At 29.1% G+C, this 16,464-nt stretch overlaps 3 protein-coding genes across 4 annotated transcripts in view; 1 reads left to right on the forward strand and 2 right to left on the reverse strand.

Moving 5' to 3' along the window:
* The window catches only part of LOC103579428 (semaphorin-5A), a 76,823-nt gene extending 76,213 nt beyond the window's left edge, over positions 1–610 (reverse strand). The window contains exon 1 of the mRNA XM_008560819.3: positions 212–610. The gene's annotated coding sequence lies outside the window, so the exon portion shown is untranslated. The remainder of the gene's footprint in view (positions 1–211) is intronic.
* A 156-nt stretch (positions 611–766) lies between these two features.
* Positions 767–16,464, forward strand: part of LOC103579425 (proclotting enzyme) — a 67,068-nt gene continuing 51,370 nt past the window's right edge. Inside the window, exon 1 of one of the 2 annotated variants that reach the window (XM_053739252.1) lies at positions 767–1,182. In XM_053739252.1, coding sequence (XP_053595227.1) covers positions 1,110–1,182 — 73 coding nt within the window. In that variant the 5' untranslated portion in view covers positions 767–1,109. The remainder of the gene's footprint in view (positions 1,183–16,464) is intronic. The other variant, XM_008560815.1, reaches the window with a different exon arrangement.
* Positions 8,561–9,546, reverse strand: LOC103579420 (probable ATP-dependent RNA helicase ddx42). Its single transcript, XM_008560810.2, has 2 exons — positions 9,523–9,546; positions 8,561–9,111 (listed from the first exon to the last, which is right to left on the reverse strand). The coding sequence occupies exon 2, from the start codon at positions 9,094–9,096 to the stop codon at positions 8,575–8,577; it is 522 nt and encodes a 173-aa protein (XP_008559032.1). The 5' UTR covers positions 9,097–9,111; positions 9,523–9,546; the 3' UTR covers positions 8,561–8,574.

The raw sequence follows: 16,464 nt of genomic DNA on the forward strand, positions 1-16,464 counted from the left end.
AAAAAAAATAACAAAAGTATATTTTAAAAAATAATACAGTAGTTAGCTGACGTCTTACAATTTTTGGGTGTTTTTAAAAACGATAAATTAAAAAAAAAAATATTTTAAAAAATTACACCGATAGAATTTTTAATTTCCTACATGTGCATTTTTTTAGTTTTTATTTTTTTTTTTTAATTTATCGTTTCTAAAAAAATCAGAAAACTATTACTTGTCTGCTAACTTCAAGATGGTTTTTAAAAATGGACGCAAAAAATAACTTGAACAAAAAAAAAAATTTTACATCACTTGATAAAAAACACTTTCCACTGACACAAAAATACTCACTGATAATTTTTCACTACTTTTTCATTTAAATAATAACTAATAAAATTTATTTTCATTGAATTTAAATTAATAAAACGAACGACAACGAACACCGACAGCTCGACAATGTAAACACTGACACGATTTATTTAAAAGCGTTCTTTTACCACTTACATTTTACATACCGGCTTAATTATTATCACTAAATGTTCAATGACCGTCAAATAATATTTAAAAACACTTGTTTTAATAAATATAATTGTAAAAATAAATTATTTATTTATTTAATTACGAGCTGGACGCGACCGGCGTCATTACGATGGCGGCAGTATGAAGTTGGATCCAGAAAAACTTGCGCAGTTGTGGAAGCGGTTGGTACGGTCTGCGCAGTAGAGGTAAAATTGAGAGACGCCTGCGCAGAAGTATCTGGCCAGTTTGTCTCTCGCCTGACACTCTCTCATTGTCGTTGTCATTTTATTCGGTTAAAATAATTCTTTTAATTATTGTGACACTCGGTTATAAGTGCAATGTTAGTTTTAAATAATTTTTTATCAAATGATGAACATTCTGTGATTTAAATTAATGTGTGTCCGTGAGTGTTAGTTATTAAATAAATTAAATTCAGTGCCGGCTTAGCTCTCGGGGTTCTCGAGTTACTCAGCGTCATGTTTGATGTCAGAATTTTTAAACGGGAATAAAAATAATTAAATGTGTTTTCTTTTATTATAAATAATATAATTAAGTGATTGTGATAATTTAGTGATTAATTAGTTGTGATAATTGAATTGTTTTAGTGAGTGGTTATGTGTTTAATTTATTTATTTCTTGATGGTAATGTACTAGCAGTGGCAGCGGAAAATATAAATGGCGGGAAGCGTGAGTAAATTTAAAAAAAAATTATTGAGTTATTTTTTTATTTACTGATTATAATTATGGATCGAAGTTTTCACAATGATAATATTGTTTTTTTTTAATTTTTTTTTTTTATATAATATTTCATTCATTTATTTATTGGAAAATTAAATTTCAAACTCTCTCGCGTGATTTTAAAGAGGGTGCTCTATTCAAAATGGCGGAACTGTAAACAAATCTGACACGTTTGTTTATTTTTTTAATTTAAAGATAATAAATTTATTTGAAAATATGAATAAACGGAAGTAATAAAATATAAATGATTAATAAGATTTAACTACAAGGACTAGCACTAATGGGTTATAAAAAATTATGTAAAAAAACAAGTAACAATTATTACTTATGTAATTGTTGACTATTAAGAAGTCATTGATAAATTGTAAGTAAGTTATTATTTAAATTGAAGAAGATAAATCAATATTGCAATAATTTTATATTCCACAAAAAATTCCTTGTGATATTAATTTTAATAATTAATGTCTATCATATAATTTTACAAAAATACTTTGCAATTAAATGATCCTAAAGTTGGCAGACAATTAAAAATTTTCGAATTTTTGTTTTTAACAGTTTAATTAAAATAAAAAAAAATCTAAAAATTAATAAGTTAAAAATTTATAAGTGTACTTTTTTAAATATTATTTTTTAAATTCTTTACTCTATTTATTAATAATTTTTAATTTATTTTATGCCTGCTACATTCACACTCGTTGTTAACTTCAGGATCATAATTAAAAGGACACCAATACTTAAAATTAATCAAATTTCGGAGGCAATCGGCCGAGTAGTTTACGAGTTATACGAAAAATTAAAATTAAAAATAATTATTATTTTAGATTTTTTGGTGTAACTTATAAACCACTGACCCGATTCACCTCAAAAATTATTCAGCGGAAAGTTATGGGGTTGTATCTTAGGGTCAACCGTGTTTCAAATTTTTTTATTACAACTATTCTTATTTTTACTTTTTATTACGGAGTATTTATTTATTATCAAAGGAACTGGAATAAAAGATGATCCAAAAGTTACCAGACAATTAAAAATTTTCGGATTTTTTTTTTCAACAAATGAATTATAAAAAAATAAAAACTAAAAAAATGCACATGTAGAAAATTGAAAAAACTATTAGTGCAATTTTTTCAAATATTTTTTTTTTATGATTTGCTGCTTTAAAAAAAAAATTAAAAAATTATTAGATGTCGACTTAATTCAGTATCATAAAAATATAAAATATTATTAGGTAGTTGTTAATATTTTATGTTAATTTTCAACATAAAAAAAAAAATCGTATTGAGTATACTCAATTATATATATATACTTATTTATTTTATATTTTTCATTAAGCATGTACAAACATTTTGAAATGTTCGGTAGCTTAGCTACCAATTTTCGAAAAAATCAATTACAATTTCAAAATAATTAGTTAATTTCGTAATAATTGAAAATATATGGACCGATGAACCATTATTTTAAAAACAATAATTATTTTAAAAACAATCAATAACATAAAAATTTTTAAAATATCGTTATCTGAACAATTGATAATCTATGCTCACGTTGCTATTAAAATATTATTAGGCAGTGTTTGTGTTCATGACAGTATTGTCTTGAATACTGTATAGGGTGTTTAAATTATCGGAGTTAGAACTTCCAATTCCTGATCTGATGTTGTCATCTTGTAATGCAGGTGAATTTAAATAGCGGATGCGGCTGTTGGGTCCCTCGGAGATAACTCTATTACTTTGGACGACATGTGCTGCGAGATTATTGCCTACGTTTCCATATCCAGATCCTGAGCTGGTGTCGGTGGTTGCTATCACCGGGTTATCAATGAAATCGATTCCATCGGGTCCGAAATTGTAGATATCATTGTCTTGATTAGCGTATGCATTAAGATTATTTCTGTAGTTCAAAGAACCATCTCCTGCGTATGCTTTGGTGTTGCGAGTTGCTGGAGTGTTTCGCAAGTTGATACCAGTAGGTCTGTCAGGAACATATATAGCTGATACAGAGACAGCGGTAGCAACCACCAGACAAACAATTACGGAACGCATCTTGTTTTCCTAAATCGTTTATTAACAGAATAAATTAATTATTAGTAAAAAATAATTTATTTTTAAGTAACAATTATTACAGAAAAAAAGGATTTCTTGGCGCTATAAATATTTTATTTAAAAAATTTTTCTGGTCAATTTATGACGAAAAAAATTTTTGGGGCGAATAAAAATTTTTTGCTTCAACAAATCCTTCTATTTTGTCAACTTACGGTTATAATATACAGCTAATGAACTACAGCTTCCGGGATCAGGATTGTTATGATTTTTTTTTAAAATTGTCGGGTATATATATTGGTCTTTATCTTCTTGAGAAAATATATGTTATTTACTTTTGTACGAAAAACATGAAATTATAAGTTTTTTTTGGTTAATCATCTGTTATCGTAATTTCAACTGAATCAATATATTTTGATATAAAATTTTATGAAAAAAATACTTTTATTATTTAAATAAAATTTTTAAATAATTTTATCAATATTTACTTAAATTTTTTTTCCTCAAAGAGATTAAAAATACTAAAATTATAAATCCAAATTTTTTTAACATTTCGCAATTAATATTACCAAGTAATTTATCGTTATTATCAAGAGTACGTGAGTATGTAATATATTTGAAATAATTAAAAATATATATTTTTGGGTTCTATATTTTTTAATAATCAAAATTATAAAATTTTACAGGTATTAGTATTTTAATAACTGCTTATATCGACAAAAATTTTTTCATGATACCAGCATCGAAATTTAAAGTTTCAGTGTCTCTACAGCCAGTCGAAACAGACTTATTTCAAGCCAATGCTACAAACAACTACTAGCGAATTCGTAATTCGCAAATACCTCATACAACGAGTAGAAACATGCGCGCTTCCCTTGGGAAGAAACACAAATAATTCTGCCCGGTGTTAGTTATATTTGATGCTCATTTGCAGCCTCACTACTCACATTTGTTTGCTTGTCACTTCAGTTTACTCATTTCATTTTTTGACTGACAGTTTTAATTAACCAAATAAAGTTACTAAAAATTAGTGAAAATAATATTTTTGTCATTTACTATCTGATAAGGGCCGTAAATCACAGATTTCTCGTTCTCTAACAGTTCTTCCCATCATTGGTTTGAAATAAACTTGTTTCTTACTGGCTACTGACACTGAATCTTGAAATTCCGATGCAGGTAATCATGAACAATATGGTGTGTAACTCAGGATGAAACACGATTTCAGGGTGAGTGATGTCAGCCAACTTCACCCTAGTCTGAAATCGTCTTGTTTCATTCCTCGTCACACAATTTACTATTTTTTTGACAAGTCTGCATTGAAAGTCCGAATTCCTGTCCTGTTTTCGGAGAGAAATTCATGGTAAAAATTAGAATAAATATGGGAAATGGCTCTCAGATCGTATAGCAACAGGATTTTTTTTAAATATCGATTATAAAAATAGTATTTACACAAATTATGGTAATTATTCTTATCTATATGGGCTTTATTCCTATATAATATCGAAATAGTTCTGATATCATTATAATAATCTTTCCCATATTACTATTTACTATTTAATAATTTTATCGGCCCTGAGACATGTCTCCTAAGGGCTGCAAATCCCGTGGCGAAGAATTTTATCTGATTTTAATTGCACGGTTAGAAATTTTGTGTTTTAATATTATTTTTTATCATTCATGCAATATAAGTGCTATTTTAGCGGATGCTCTTTTGTTTGCCAAATCGCTGTTTGTCCATTTAACTGTTTCCACGGCATTTGTGTGCGTTGTCTGTTCCTTCTGCCTCAGCAGTAGCATTCTGATAGAAAGGAAAATTAGGAGCGTTGATGGAAGATCTATATTTGTTTTCTGCTGAATTATCTTGGTAAGCATCTACGGCCAAATTCTCTCCGTTTGCAACCCGTGCAACGGCTTCTTGATAAGTAGGAGAATTTGGTACGTCAATACCAGACGAACTTTCCGGACGATTTATGCTGTTGATCGTATTATCTTGGTATCCACGTGCTAAGGCCTTGTCATGGTTGTTCTTGCCTTGTTCTGCATTAGCCGACATGTTGATGTAACGGATTATTTCCATTGTAGACACTAGAAGGGCCATTTTTTCCAGATCCATGTACGTTAGTAATTCTATCACGTCTGATATCATTTATTATGGCCCTATTATAAGCGTTGTTATTTCTTTCTCCTGTCAAAGCATGAGTATTTTGAATCGATGGAGAATTATCAAGGTCGACACCATATCTTCTAGAATAACTAGCATCTGTTGCAGTCATTAAACAAACAACTGCGAAGCGCATCTCGAATTCGGTGTCTTTTATTGATAATTATAAAAAATAAATTAATTATAAGGTAGTAAAGTACTTTCTTTTTTTAAGGTAGTTCTTATTTATAGTGACAGTATTCAGCTCAAGGAATATTTATCAATATAGGTCGTTATCTAGATCGTTATCTCCTTAAAGAGACATATTGAGTTTATTTTATTAGAAAAAATAACTTATGTATTCTTTAGTAAGTTTTTGATTTATTCAATTTCAACTGTGTCAATATATATTGTATTTTTTAATTTAATCAATCGATTTCTGTTTTTTTTTTTTTAACACCTCGATAAATATATAAATATGTAAAAATATTTTTTTGGTAATCACCAAACATTCAATTAATCAGCAATATTTTTTCCTTATTACCAATTATTACCGCAATGGTCTATATTTTTTCTTAGATAGCTAATAAATAAGATGATTAAAATGTTTTTGTTTTTTTTTAAATAATTAACAATTTGATAGACAATAAGTTTTCATTTTAGTTTAATTTGTAAACATACAATTATTTTGACATTTTTGGAAACTTCATTACATTTTTTTTTTTTAAAATCGGATGTGATTTTCGAGTGATCAGATATTTTCGAAATAATTGAATACATATGAATTACTTAAATAAATGTCTTCAGAAATGAAAATTTAAAATATTATCATTTGAGTAACTGATAAGACATTCTTATGTCATCGGCAAAAATATCGTTAGTAAAAATTAAAGTTGTTAATTTATGGACTTTGTGTATTATTTACTGTGGCTTTACTTTTGAAGTTGCCATATCCTGTTGCTATGGCTGTGCCACTTTGACCCTGATTATTCTTGTCATCTCCATTATTCAATGAATTATCTTGAGCACCTCTCGCTATGGCCGTTCGTTGTCGAGTATCATTGTCTGTTCCTGTTGCCTCAGCTTCGATATTCTGATAATAAGGAGAGTTGGAAGCGTTGATGTAAGATTTATATTTGTTTGTTGCTGAGTTATCTTGGAAAGCATCTGATACGGCTATATTGTCTCCGTTGTCTACCCTTGCGATGGAATCTTGATATACAGGAGAATTTGGTACGTCGATACCAGAAGGATTTTCAGGCCGATTATTGTTGACGACCGAGTTATCCTGGTCGCTAGTTGCTGAGGCCAAATTGTCATGGTTGTTTTCGCCTTGTCCTGATTCGGCCTCAACACGTTGACGGACAGGAGAATTCCCATAGTAGATACCGGAACCTTTATTTCCTGGACCATCGTTATTAATAACTTTATTAATTTGCTTATTATATACTGCGGCTCTATTACGATTATTGTTATCTCCTTGTCCTGCCACAGCACGAGTATTTTGAGTTGATGGAGAATTTGCAAAGTAGACACCATAGTCATTGGAATTAGAACTAGGATCACTAGCTGAGACAAAGACAGCTGTAGCAGCCATTAGACAAACGATTGCGAAACGCATCTTCTTACGAAATTTGTTACTTGCAGTAGTACAGTTCAAGGAATACTTATCAGTACTAATTCAGAATTATAATGAGTTGGGATATATATGTTGATCCTTATCGCTTTAAAGAAACACCCAGTGTTTACTTTTGTACAAAAAATAACAAATTATGAATGTTTTCAGCATATCATTGATTTATTAAATTGTACCTGTATCAACATGTATTACGTTTATATCTTTTAGTTTAATCAGTTGATTTCTGTTTTGCTTTATAACAGCTCGTTACATATTTAAAGAATTAAAAAGTTTTTTGTCCGTATGAAAAAAGTATACATCTGGGATATATCCAGGCAAAATTGAATATATGTCCCATGTTTGCGGCATATATTGAGATTCGTCCGAATATATACTTTTTTCGTACCTGTGGCAATTACCGGATATGTAATTAATCAGCAATATTTTCTCCTTATTATCGATTATTATAGTAATGGGGTATATTTTTTCTTAGATACCCAATAAATATGATAATTACCCTTGTAGAAAAAAAAATTTTTCTAACGGGACCTGTCTTGGCAGAATATTGGACTACCGAGCCTCAGTTCGCCAGTTTTAGCCCGAGAGTTTGCCAATCTTCGACATACTTAGATATAGTCTTGGCACGTTACTGACACTCGATATTGGGCCAATAATTAAATGCAGTCTCGGCACAATACTGGTATTTGATATTGGGCCAAAATAGTGTGTAAGGCCTGGCATGAAGTTATCATCCGAATACTCAAACAAGTTTGGACCAGGCTCAAATTTCTAGCTTAGCCCAGAATTAGTAAGTATTGGGCCTAACCTCGACCAAGTCTGGTCCCGTCATCACTTTTTACAAGGGTAGAATGTTTTTTTTAAGAATTAATAATTTAACAGATAATAAGTATTTATTGTAGTTTAATTAGCACGCATACAATTATTTCGACATTTTTGGGAGCTTAATTACAGATTTTTTTAAAAATCCGATATGATTTTCGGACGGTCAGATATTTTCGAAATTGAATACCCGTGAAAAATGAATCATACATGGCCATGTATGAAAATTGGCCAAATATCGATTATAAGTGTAATAGTTTTGAATAATTTATTATCAAATGATGAACATTAAAGGATCGAGATATCGATGTAGTAATTAACAAGGCTAATAAAATATAAAAGTTTTTGAAAATGTATTTAATCATCAAAATTCATGATGAACAATTAATGTACTCTTAACACCAGCGAGTTTGAAATTTTCCTACAGTATCAACCGGTTGAAAACTTACCTCTACTCAATTTCATGTTGATTTAAAGTATTGCAAAAATAAAAAAATAATTTGAAAAAATTTTACAGATTATAACTATTTATTAGAGTTTTTTTAGCGGGTATACAAAAATATTTCGAAGGGTTCGGTAGCTAGTTAACAGTTTTTTTAAACACCAATTAATATTTCAAAGTCATTAGATAATTTTGAAATAATAATAACAAATACATATATTGATTGAGTTGATAATATATGCCCGCATCATTATAAAAATTTTTCTTAGTTTCTATTTCCATTATTGAGTGAGTTATCTTGATAACTGCTTACTCTGGACAAATTGTTGTCATTCAAATTTCCATTTCCTGCTCTACCTTCAGTCCTTTGACCTACAGGTGAATTGTAATAGTCGATTCTACTGTCTAAGTTTCCACCACGTCTGTAGTTGTTGATTCTATTATCTTGATGACTCCTTGTTTGGGCCAAATTGTTCTGGTTTCCAGTTCCAGTTCCTGCGTCACCAAGGGTATTTTGAAAGACCGAAGAATCGGCATAATAGATACCTTTGTTTTGTGGCGAATTAATATCGTTGTTGATTGCATTATTTTGGTAAGAATCTGAATATACTCTATTGTTTCTGTTTAAATTTCCACGTCCGGCTATACCGTTGGTTTCGCCATAAAGAGGACTATTATGATAGTTGATACCGTAGTATGGGTCGTTTACAGAAGAATATTGACCAGAAGGGATAGCTGTCGTAGAAGCAGCTGCAGCAAGCATCAGACAAGCAATTGCGAAACGCATCTTATTTTAGATTTCCTTAAAAAAAAAAAAAAAATCAGAAAAAATCAATTCCTTGGTAAAAAAAATTATATATAATTATATGTAACTGTATGTGATTACGTAAAATTATATATAACCCACATATAGTTATATGTAATTATATATGATCAAATATAATTATTTGTAATTGTACATAATTACATACAATCATACATAATTTATATATGATTATATGTTAAGAAAAACCACTATATATATATTTATATATAATTATATTGGGCCATTTTCTGTATATAATTCTATAAATAATTAAACATAGTTATATATAATCATATATAATTATATATTATCATATCTAATTAAATATGGATATAAATAGCATATAATTATATATAACTTTTTATCCGGGTTAATTATATATGTAAAATATAAATAATTAGTACTCACAATTATAGTATTCAGACAATAAGAAAGTATTTCGAATCAAAATCGTTATGAGTTGATCTTGGAATCGTCAGATATTATATACCAGTCCTTATCTTCTTGATTAAATATATAGTGCTTATTTGTGAATGAACAATAACTAATTAAACATATTTTTTGGCAATTTATGCGTTAATGTAACTTCAACTGTATAAACATACTTATTTTAAACTTTATAAAATACTTATTTTTTATTATTTTAACAGATTTTTTTATCAGTATAATAAATGTTTATTTAAAGTTGTTGATTTTCCTCAAAGAGATTCAAAATTCAAAAACAATGTATCCAAACGTTTTTATGTTTTTGATTTTCAATATTGGTTTCATTTTTAATTTTTTTACATTTCGCCATGTAGTAAGTAATTTATCAATACTGTCGATTCGAAGTAGTCAAACCAAATTTCCAGTTGCCATTGGAAAAAAATTTTTTTCTCGAACGGGCAAAACGGGCCACTTCTACAAAGTATTTTCTGTCAGAATCCATTTTAGAGGGTTGAGAGTTTCCTAAATAATTTCCATTGTCAATCAATTGAATCCTGGTGACCATTAGCTGAGGGCCCATTATCAAATTTACCTTCACCGATTCATAAAACACTGTCTATTTTTTGATCCACAGAAGAATTAATGTTATGTTACTAAAGGGTTGAGAGTTGGTAAAAAATTTTTTGTTTGTAAAATATCTTGGTAACCATCTACTCTGACCAAATTGCCAGAGCTGGTTGATTCCCTAATTTAGCGACGACATCTTGATTGCATAATAATTTCAAAGTAGACATGATATCATAGGGTTGAATGTGTCCAGGATGACTACGGGGATTTATGGCTGACCAGAGTCAATCGTATCATCTACCAGACAAACAATTACCAAATTCGTCTTGTTTTTGTTTTTCTTAATCGATAATAATAATAATTATACAGCGAATTTGCCATAATTCTCAATAGATTACCGTAATTAAGAAAAAAAAAATTTTCAATAGTTTTTATCACGTCTGACACTCGATTTTTGAAAAAATGTTTAAAAAAAAAAATTCAAAACATTCCTCAATTATGTGTACAAAACTGATTTTGGAATGTTTAGAAAAAATTTTCAAAAGTAATGAAAATTTTATTTTATACTTTTTAATTAATTAAAATAAAGTATTAAATGTCCAAAAATAGAGCAGTGGCCACAAATGGTACTTCTACCCTACTTGATGAATAATATAATTAGGATATTTTCTTTTTTTTTAAGAAATTAATAATTTTACAAATAATAAGTGTTTATTTTATTTTAACGAGTACACATACAATAATTTACATAAATGGAAGCTTAATTACAGAATTATTGGTAAATCAGGTGTGATTTTCCAGTGATAGTATTTTCGAAATAATATAAAATATATTAATTAATTAATTACATTGTCTTAAGTAATAAAAGCTTAAAAATTTTAATAATATCGTCACAGAAAAAAGGGTTATCTCGAGTCAAGAAAATATTTTTGCAGACAAGCGTTTTCCAGAACCGTCAAGATTTTCTTGAGCCAAGGAAATGCTCTTGATAAAAGAAAATTCGTTATGGTCAGAGGAGATTTCTACTTTATTCGAGAAAATTGATGCTTTCAAATGTATTTACTTTCAGTCGAAAAATTTTTTTTCTGCGATCATTCGATAACTGATAAAACATGACTATGCCACTGACAAAAAAAAACGTTATGACAAATTTTATTTGTTGAATTACTAATCGTCCTTATTATTTACTGTGGCTTTACTGTCGAAGTTTCCATATCCTGATGCTATAGCAGTGCCCTTTTGAATCTGAGGTTGACTGTCATTTCCGTTCTCTACTGAATTATCTTGATAAACGTTAGCTATTGCCGTACGTGGTCGAGTATCGTTGTCGCTTCCTGTTGCCTCAGCTTGGGCTGTCTGGTACTCAGGAGAATCGGGAGCGTTGATGTAAGATTTGTGTGTGTTTCTTAATCTATTATCTTGTTGCGCATCAGCTATGGCCAAATTGTCTCCATTTTCTACTCTTGCAATGGCTTCTTGATACACAGGAGAGTTTGGTAAGTCGATACCAGAGGGATTCTCAGGACGATTTTCGTTGTAGATTCCGTTGTCCTGGAAGCCACGTGCTTGGGCTAAATTGCCATAGTTGTTGTTGCCTTGTCCTGCACCAGCGGTGACGCGTTGTCTTATCGGAGAATTTGCATTGTAAATACCACCATCCAAATTATTTCCAGAACCATCGACGTTAGTGACTCTGTTGTTTTGCCAACCATCAGCAATTGCAATATTATTAGTGTTGTCATCTCCCTTTCCCGCATCAGCATTAACGTCTTGATCTACTGGAGAATTGTCAACGACCAAATTATAGCGGCCATAGTTTCCAGAAGGATAATTTGGATTTATAGCTGACCCAGAGACAGCTGCAGCCATCAGACAGATAATTGCGAAACGCATCTTGATTTTCTTTTCCTTAATCGATAATTAAAAAAATAAATTAATTATAATGTTACAAAGAGTTTTTATTTTTTTGTACTATAGTTGGTACTTACAGTGACGGTATTCAACTTAAGAGAGATCTAGCAGCTCTTCAATTCAGAATTATTATGACTCGGGTGTATATATATATATATATATATTAATCGTTATCTCCTTAAATAAACTTAAAGTGCTTACTTTCAGCCGAAAGATACCTAATTATAAATATTTTTTGGCAAATTGTGAATTCATGCAAATTCAGCTGTGTCAGCATAATTTTTTTTTTTTTGCATTACTTATAATTCAATGAACAATCTTTTCAACTGCTCGCTAACAAAATTCAAGGCTAAAAAAAACGTTTGGAAATAAGTTCAAAAGTGCGCGCATTTTTTCAGCTTAAAAATACAATTGTTAATAAATTTTTGAGCTCTTCAAGCTCAAGTACATGAGTAAAATAGATAGATAGTAAACGTATAGAAAACAGAGTGAAATGTATACGAATGTAAATGTGGAAAATTCGTAAATTTTAAGTGATATTTTTTATACGAGAGTTGGTTGCTGATATTCTATAGAGTTCATTTTCAGGATTACCCTGTTTAGGAAATCTTATAGAATCTAATAGATTCTCATAAATTTTCATAGAGATTTTATAAGAATGAATGAGTTCTATGTGACGTGCTATAGTTAGGGGTCCTAGTATAGGGTCTTTTAAATACAGCTTTAAGAATCTATCGGATTTTTTAAGCAGGGTAACTTTTACAGAACATCACTATAATAAACTTTTTAACTGAATTTTTCTCGAATTATAACGAACTACATTTAATAAAAGAACTGAGGATCGCATTAATCAGACTATAGTTTCCAAAAATCATTAATAAGGTTCCGTTCATAAAATACGTTCACCCTTATAAGGAGGGTGGAGGGCTTGACGTTGGCAGCTCATCAGTTTTGTAAATTTTTCTCTCGGTTTTTTAAAATCTTATTTTTTTGCTACGATAGGAAATATTTCATATTTGTAAGTATATTAATATTTCCGTCATAATGGGGAGGGGGGGTCTCAAAGGTAAAATTTTGCGCAACAGTTTCGTATTTTGTGTGACGGCATCGCGTTTGGGGTGTGCAAAATAGTGAATAATCAGCCTGATTTGGAAAAATAGAGTTTTTATCAAATGTCGACCTTTTTAGGGCCTAAAGATACTTGTCATACATTTTCGATCGTACATATTTATCCAAGTTGGTAAATAAATGGTTTTACATAATTAATAATAAAATGAAAATCATTTACTCACTTAAATAAATAGTTTACCCAGATGTGTTGATTCATATATTAATTAAATATATATATATATATATATATATATATATATATATATATATATATATGTGTAATATTTAAATTAATTTTTTTTCCTTACCAATACAAAGATTTTTTTTATTGCACAAGATATTTTTTTTAAAAATTCGATTTTATTTTTTTGAAACTCAATTTACGAACTTGCGAGCACTCAATAGAACGCTAAAGTTTCGAACCTTTTTCTGATCACTGGAGTATCTGATATAAAGTCCAATAAAGTATTAACGGTTAAATTTTTTATTTACCAAAAAACTTAAAACTTTAAATTTAATAAATCGAATAAACTTTGAGCACTTAAATTAAATTTCACCCTTAGAGAATACTAGATATATAAAAAAGAAATAAATTATTGGTGAGCGTTGAGTATTCTTTTAAAATAATTACTAAAACTTCAAGTAATGACCTAGTGTCGAGTGAGTGATGGAAAAATAATTAGTGACTAAAAATATACACTGTAAGATAATTTGATTCCAAAAGCAATTGGGTAAAGTGCTCAAGACTTAAAAATCTAATCTAACGTTCGTGTGTGTATAGAAATATCGAAGCCGACAAATGTAGTTTTGGAAACTCCATTAAGAGAAATGACCCATGTAAAAGCTTTGTGTTACAGGTCATCGAGCCAATCTCAGCAATTTTTAAACTTGAGTTTAAGTACTTGACAATATGGCGGCAATCGTATTGATCATTTTTTTTTTTATTTCGTTACTTATTCACTTGATCATAAGTGTCATTCTCGTCACATTTTAAATTTTTGATTCGATCAAAAAAAAAAAACTTCCCATTGTATTTGAAATTTTTTTTCTGTAAGTAGAGTTTGTAATTAAAAAGTGCAAGTACAAAAAAAAAAATAAGAGTACTGGGGTTAAAATTCAAATGACTTCGGTGTTAATTGGCTTCAAAATTTTTATCTAATTTTGGAAACTGTCAAAATTAGGCTTAAAGTACAAAATTGCTGCTATAAATTTTTTTTTTTTCAAATCATATCATTTTAGAAAAAAAAAAATCACTATAACGATGTAGTTATATTATTTTTACTCTACTTAAAGTTATAGTCTGGGAATTTGATCAAATCTCTATTTTTTGAACTTTTTCAAAAATTAAAAAATTATGGACTTTTACAAATTGAAGACTAAAAATCAACGAACAAAAGTCTTTCAGTACATGAATAACTCATATATATATGAGAATAACTATATATATATATATATATATATATATATATATATATATATATATATATATATATATATATATATATAGAGAGTTATCAACCTGCGTCAAACTTTAAGTAGACTAAAAAAAAATAAAATATCCCACTCATCTCCCGTTGTGTTTCGTACGAAATGTCACTATGTATTGCCATTAAGAGTGACCTGGTAAATCCTTTGGAGGTCCTTTTACGACTCTTAAAGAATTGGAAGAAAAAGAAAAAGTATAAAAATTCCAGATAAAGTAAAAAAAATAAAAAATAAGATATGAGCTCTGGCATAGGACTGAGTCAACAAAAAAAAATGTTTTCTTTTTTTCTCCAAACATTTATTAAGTGATTTTTATGCAAAGATTTCTTATCACTTTTTTCGAAGATAACTGTCTGGTTCCCTGATAGTTTTTGTCATTTAAGGGACTTGTTTGTTTGGTGATTTTTTAAAATTCTGACCGCCTTTCTGGACTTGTAAAGATAAATAATCTCGAGGCAGCTTATATTCGCTTTCATCATAAAGCGATTATCATTTTCATCATGATTATAATTTCAGTACCAAATAAAAAATATGATTCAAAATCATCATCATCGTCATCTTAAATATCCAGTGAGGTGTTTAATTCCGATATCGTAAAATCTTATTGACACGGCACGTAGGCGAGGCACTTTTATAACCTATACCGATTAAACGCATTGACATGATTGACGAGATAGCTGACAAACTTTCTTTTTTTTTTATTTCAATGGTATTTATCTCAATATATATGACCTATAATTTCTCATTTAATATTTATGTTAAATAAATTAATTTTTTTGACCCTATGATTAAAAAAAAATTTGCTAATATGGTATCAAATTTTTAATTCAAGTTTAAATTCCCTACTTGACTTGTGTAAATCTATAAATTAATAATATTATATATCAACGTAAAATATTCGTCAATTCAAAATTGCATTTTTTAAACCGGTTCATTTTGCCCTACATTGATATTTTTTATATATACCTTAAAATTTTTTTTAAAACTCAGTACACAGAAAAAAATTATGGGAATGATTCCTATAATTTTGTGAAATTTCATCCTGTACCAGTATAGGAATGACGACCATAAATTATGGGAGCAGTTCCTATAATTATATGAATGTTACCCATAATTATAGGAATAGTTCCTATTATTATACGAATGATACCCATACCATTATGGGAATGGTTTCTATAATTTTGTGAAATGTCATCCTATATCAGTATAGGAATGACGACCATAAATTATGGGAGCAGTTCCTATAATTATATGAATGTTACCCATAATTATAGGAATAGTTCCTATTATTATACGAATGATACCCATACCATTATGGGAATGGTTTCTATAATTTTGTGAAATGTCATCCTATATCAGTATAGGAATGACGACCATAAATTATGGGAGCTATTCCTATAATTATATGAATGTTACCCATAATTATAGGAATAGTTCCTATTATTATGGAAATGATACCCATACCATTATGGAAATGGTTCCTATAATTTTGCGAAATTTCTTCCTATACTAGTATAGGAATGACGACCATAAATTATGGGAGCAGTTCCTACAATTATATGAATGTTACCCATAATTATAGGAATAGTTCCTATTATTATGGGAATGATACCCATACCATTATGGGAATGGTTCCTATAATTTTGTGAAATTTCTTCCTATACTAGTATAGGCATGACGACCATAAATTATGGGAGCTATTCCTATAATTATATAAATGTTACCCATAATTATAGGAATAGTTCCTATTGTTATGGGAATGGTTCCTATAATTGTGTGAAATTTCTCCCTATACCAGTATAGGAATGACGACCATAAATTATGGGAGCAGTTCCTATAATTATATGAATG

This window comes from Microplitis demolitor, chromosome 5, assembly GCF_026212275.2.
Source record: "Microplitis demolitor isolate Queensland-Clemson2020A chromosome 5, iyMicDemo2.1a, whole genome shotgun sequence".
Lineage (NCBI taxonomy): Eukaryota > Metazoa > Arthropoda > Insecta > Hymenoptera > Braconidae > Microplitis > Microplitis demolitor.

What these genes read in the sequence shown, in the direction of transcription:
- LOC103579420 (XM_008560810.2), bottom strand. Translation starts at nt 9,096, where the DNA reads ATGCGTTTCGCAATTGCTTGTCTGATGCTTGCTGCAGCTGCTTCTACG.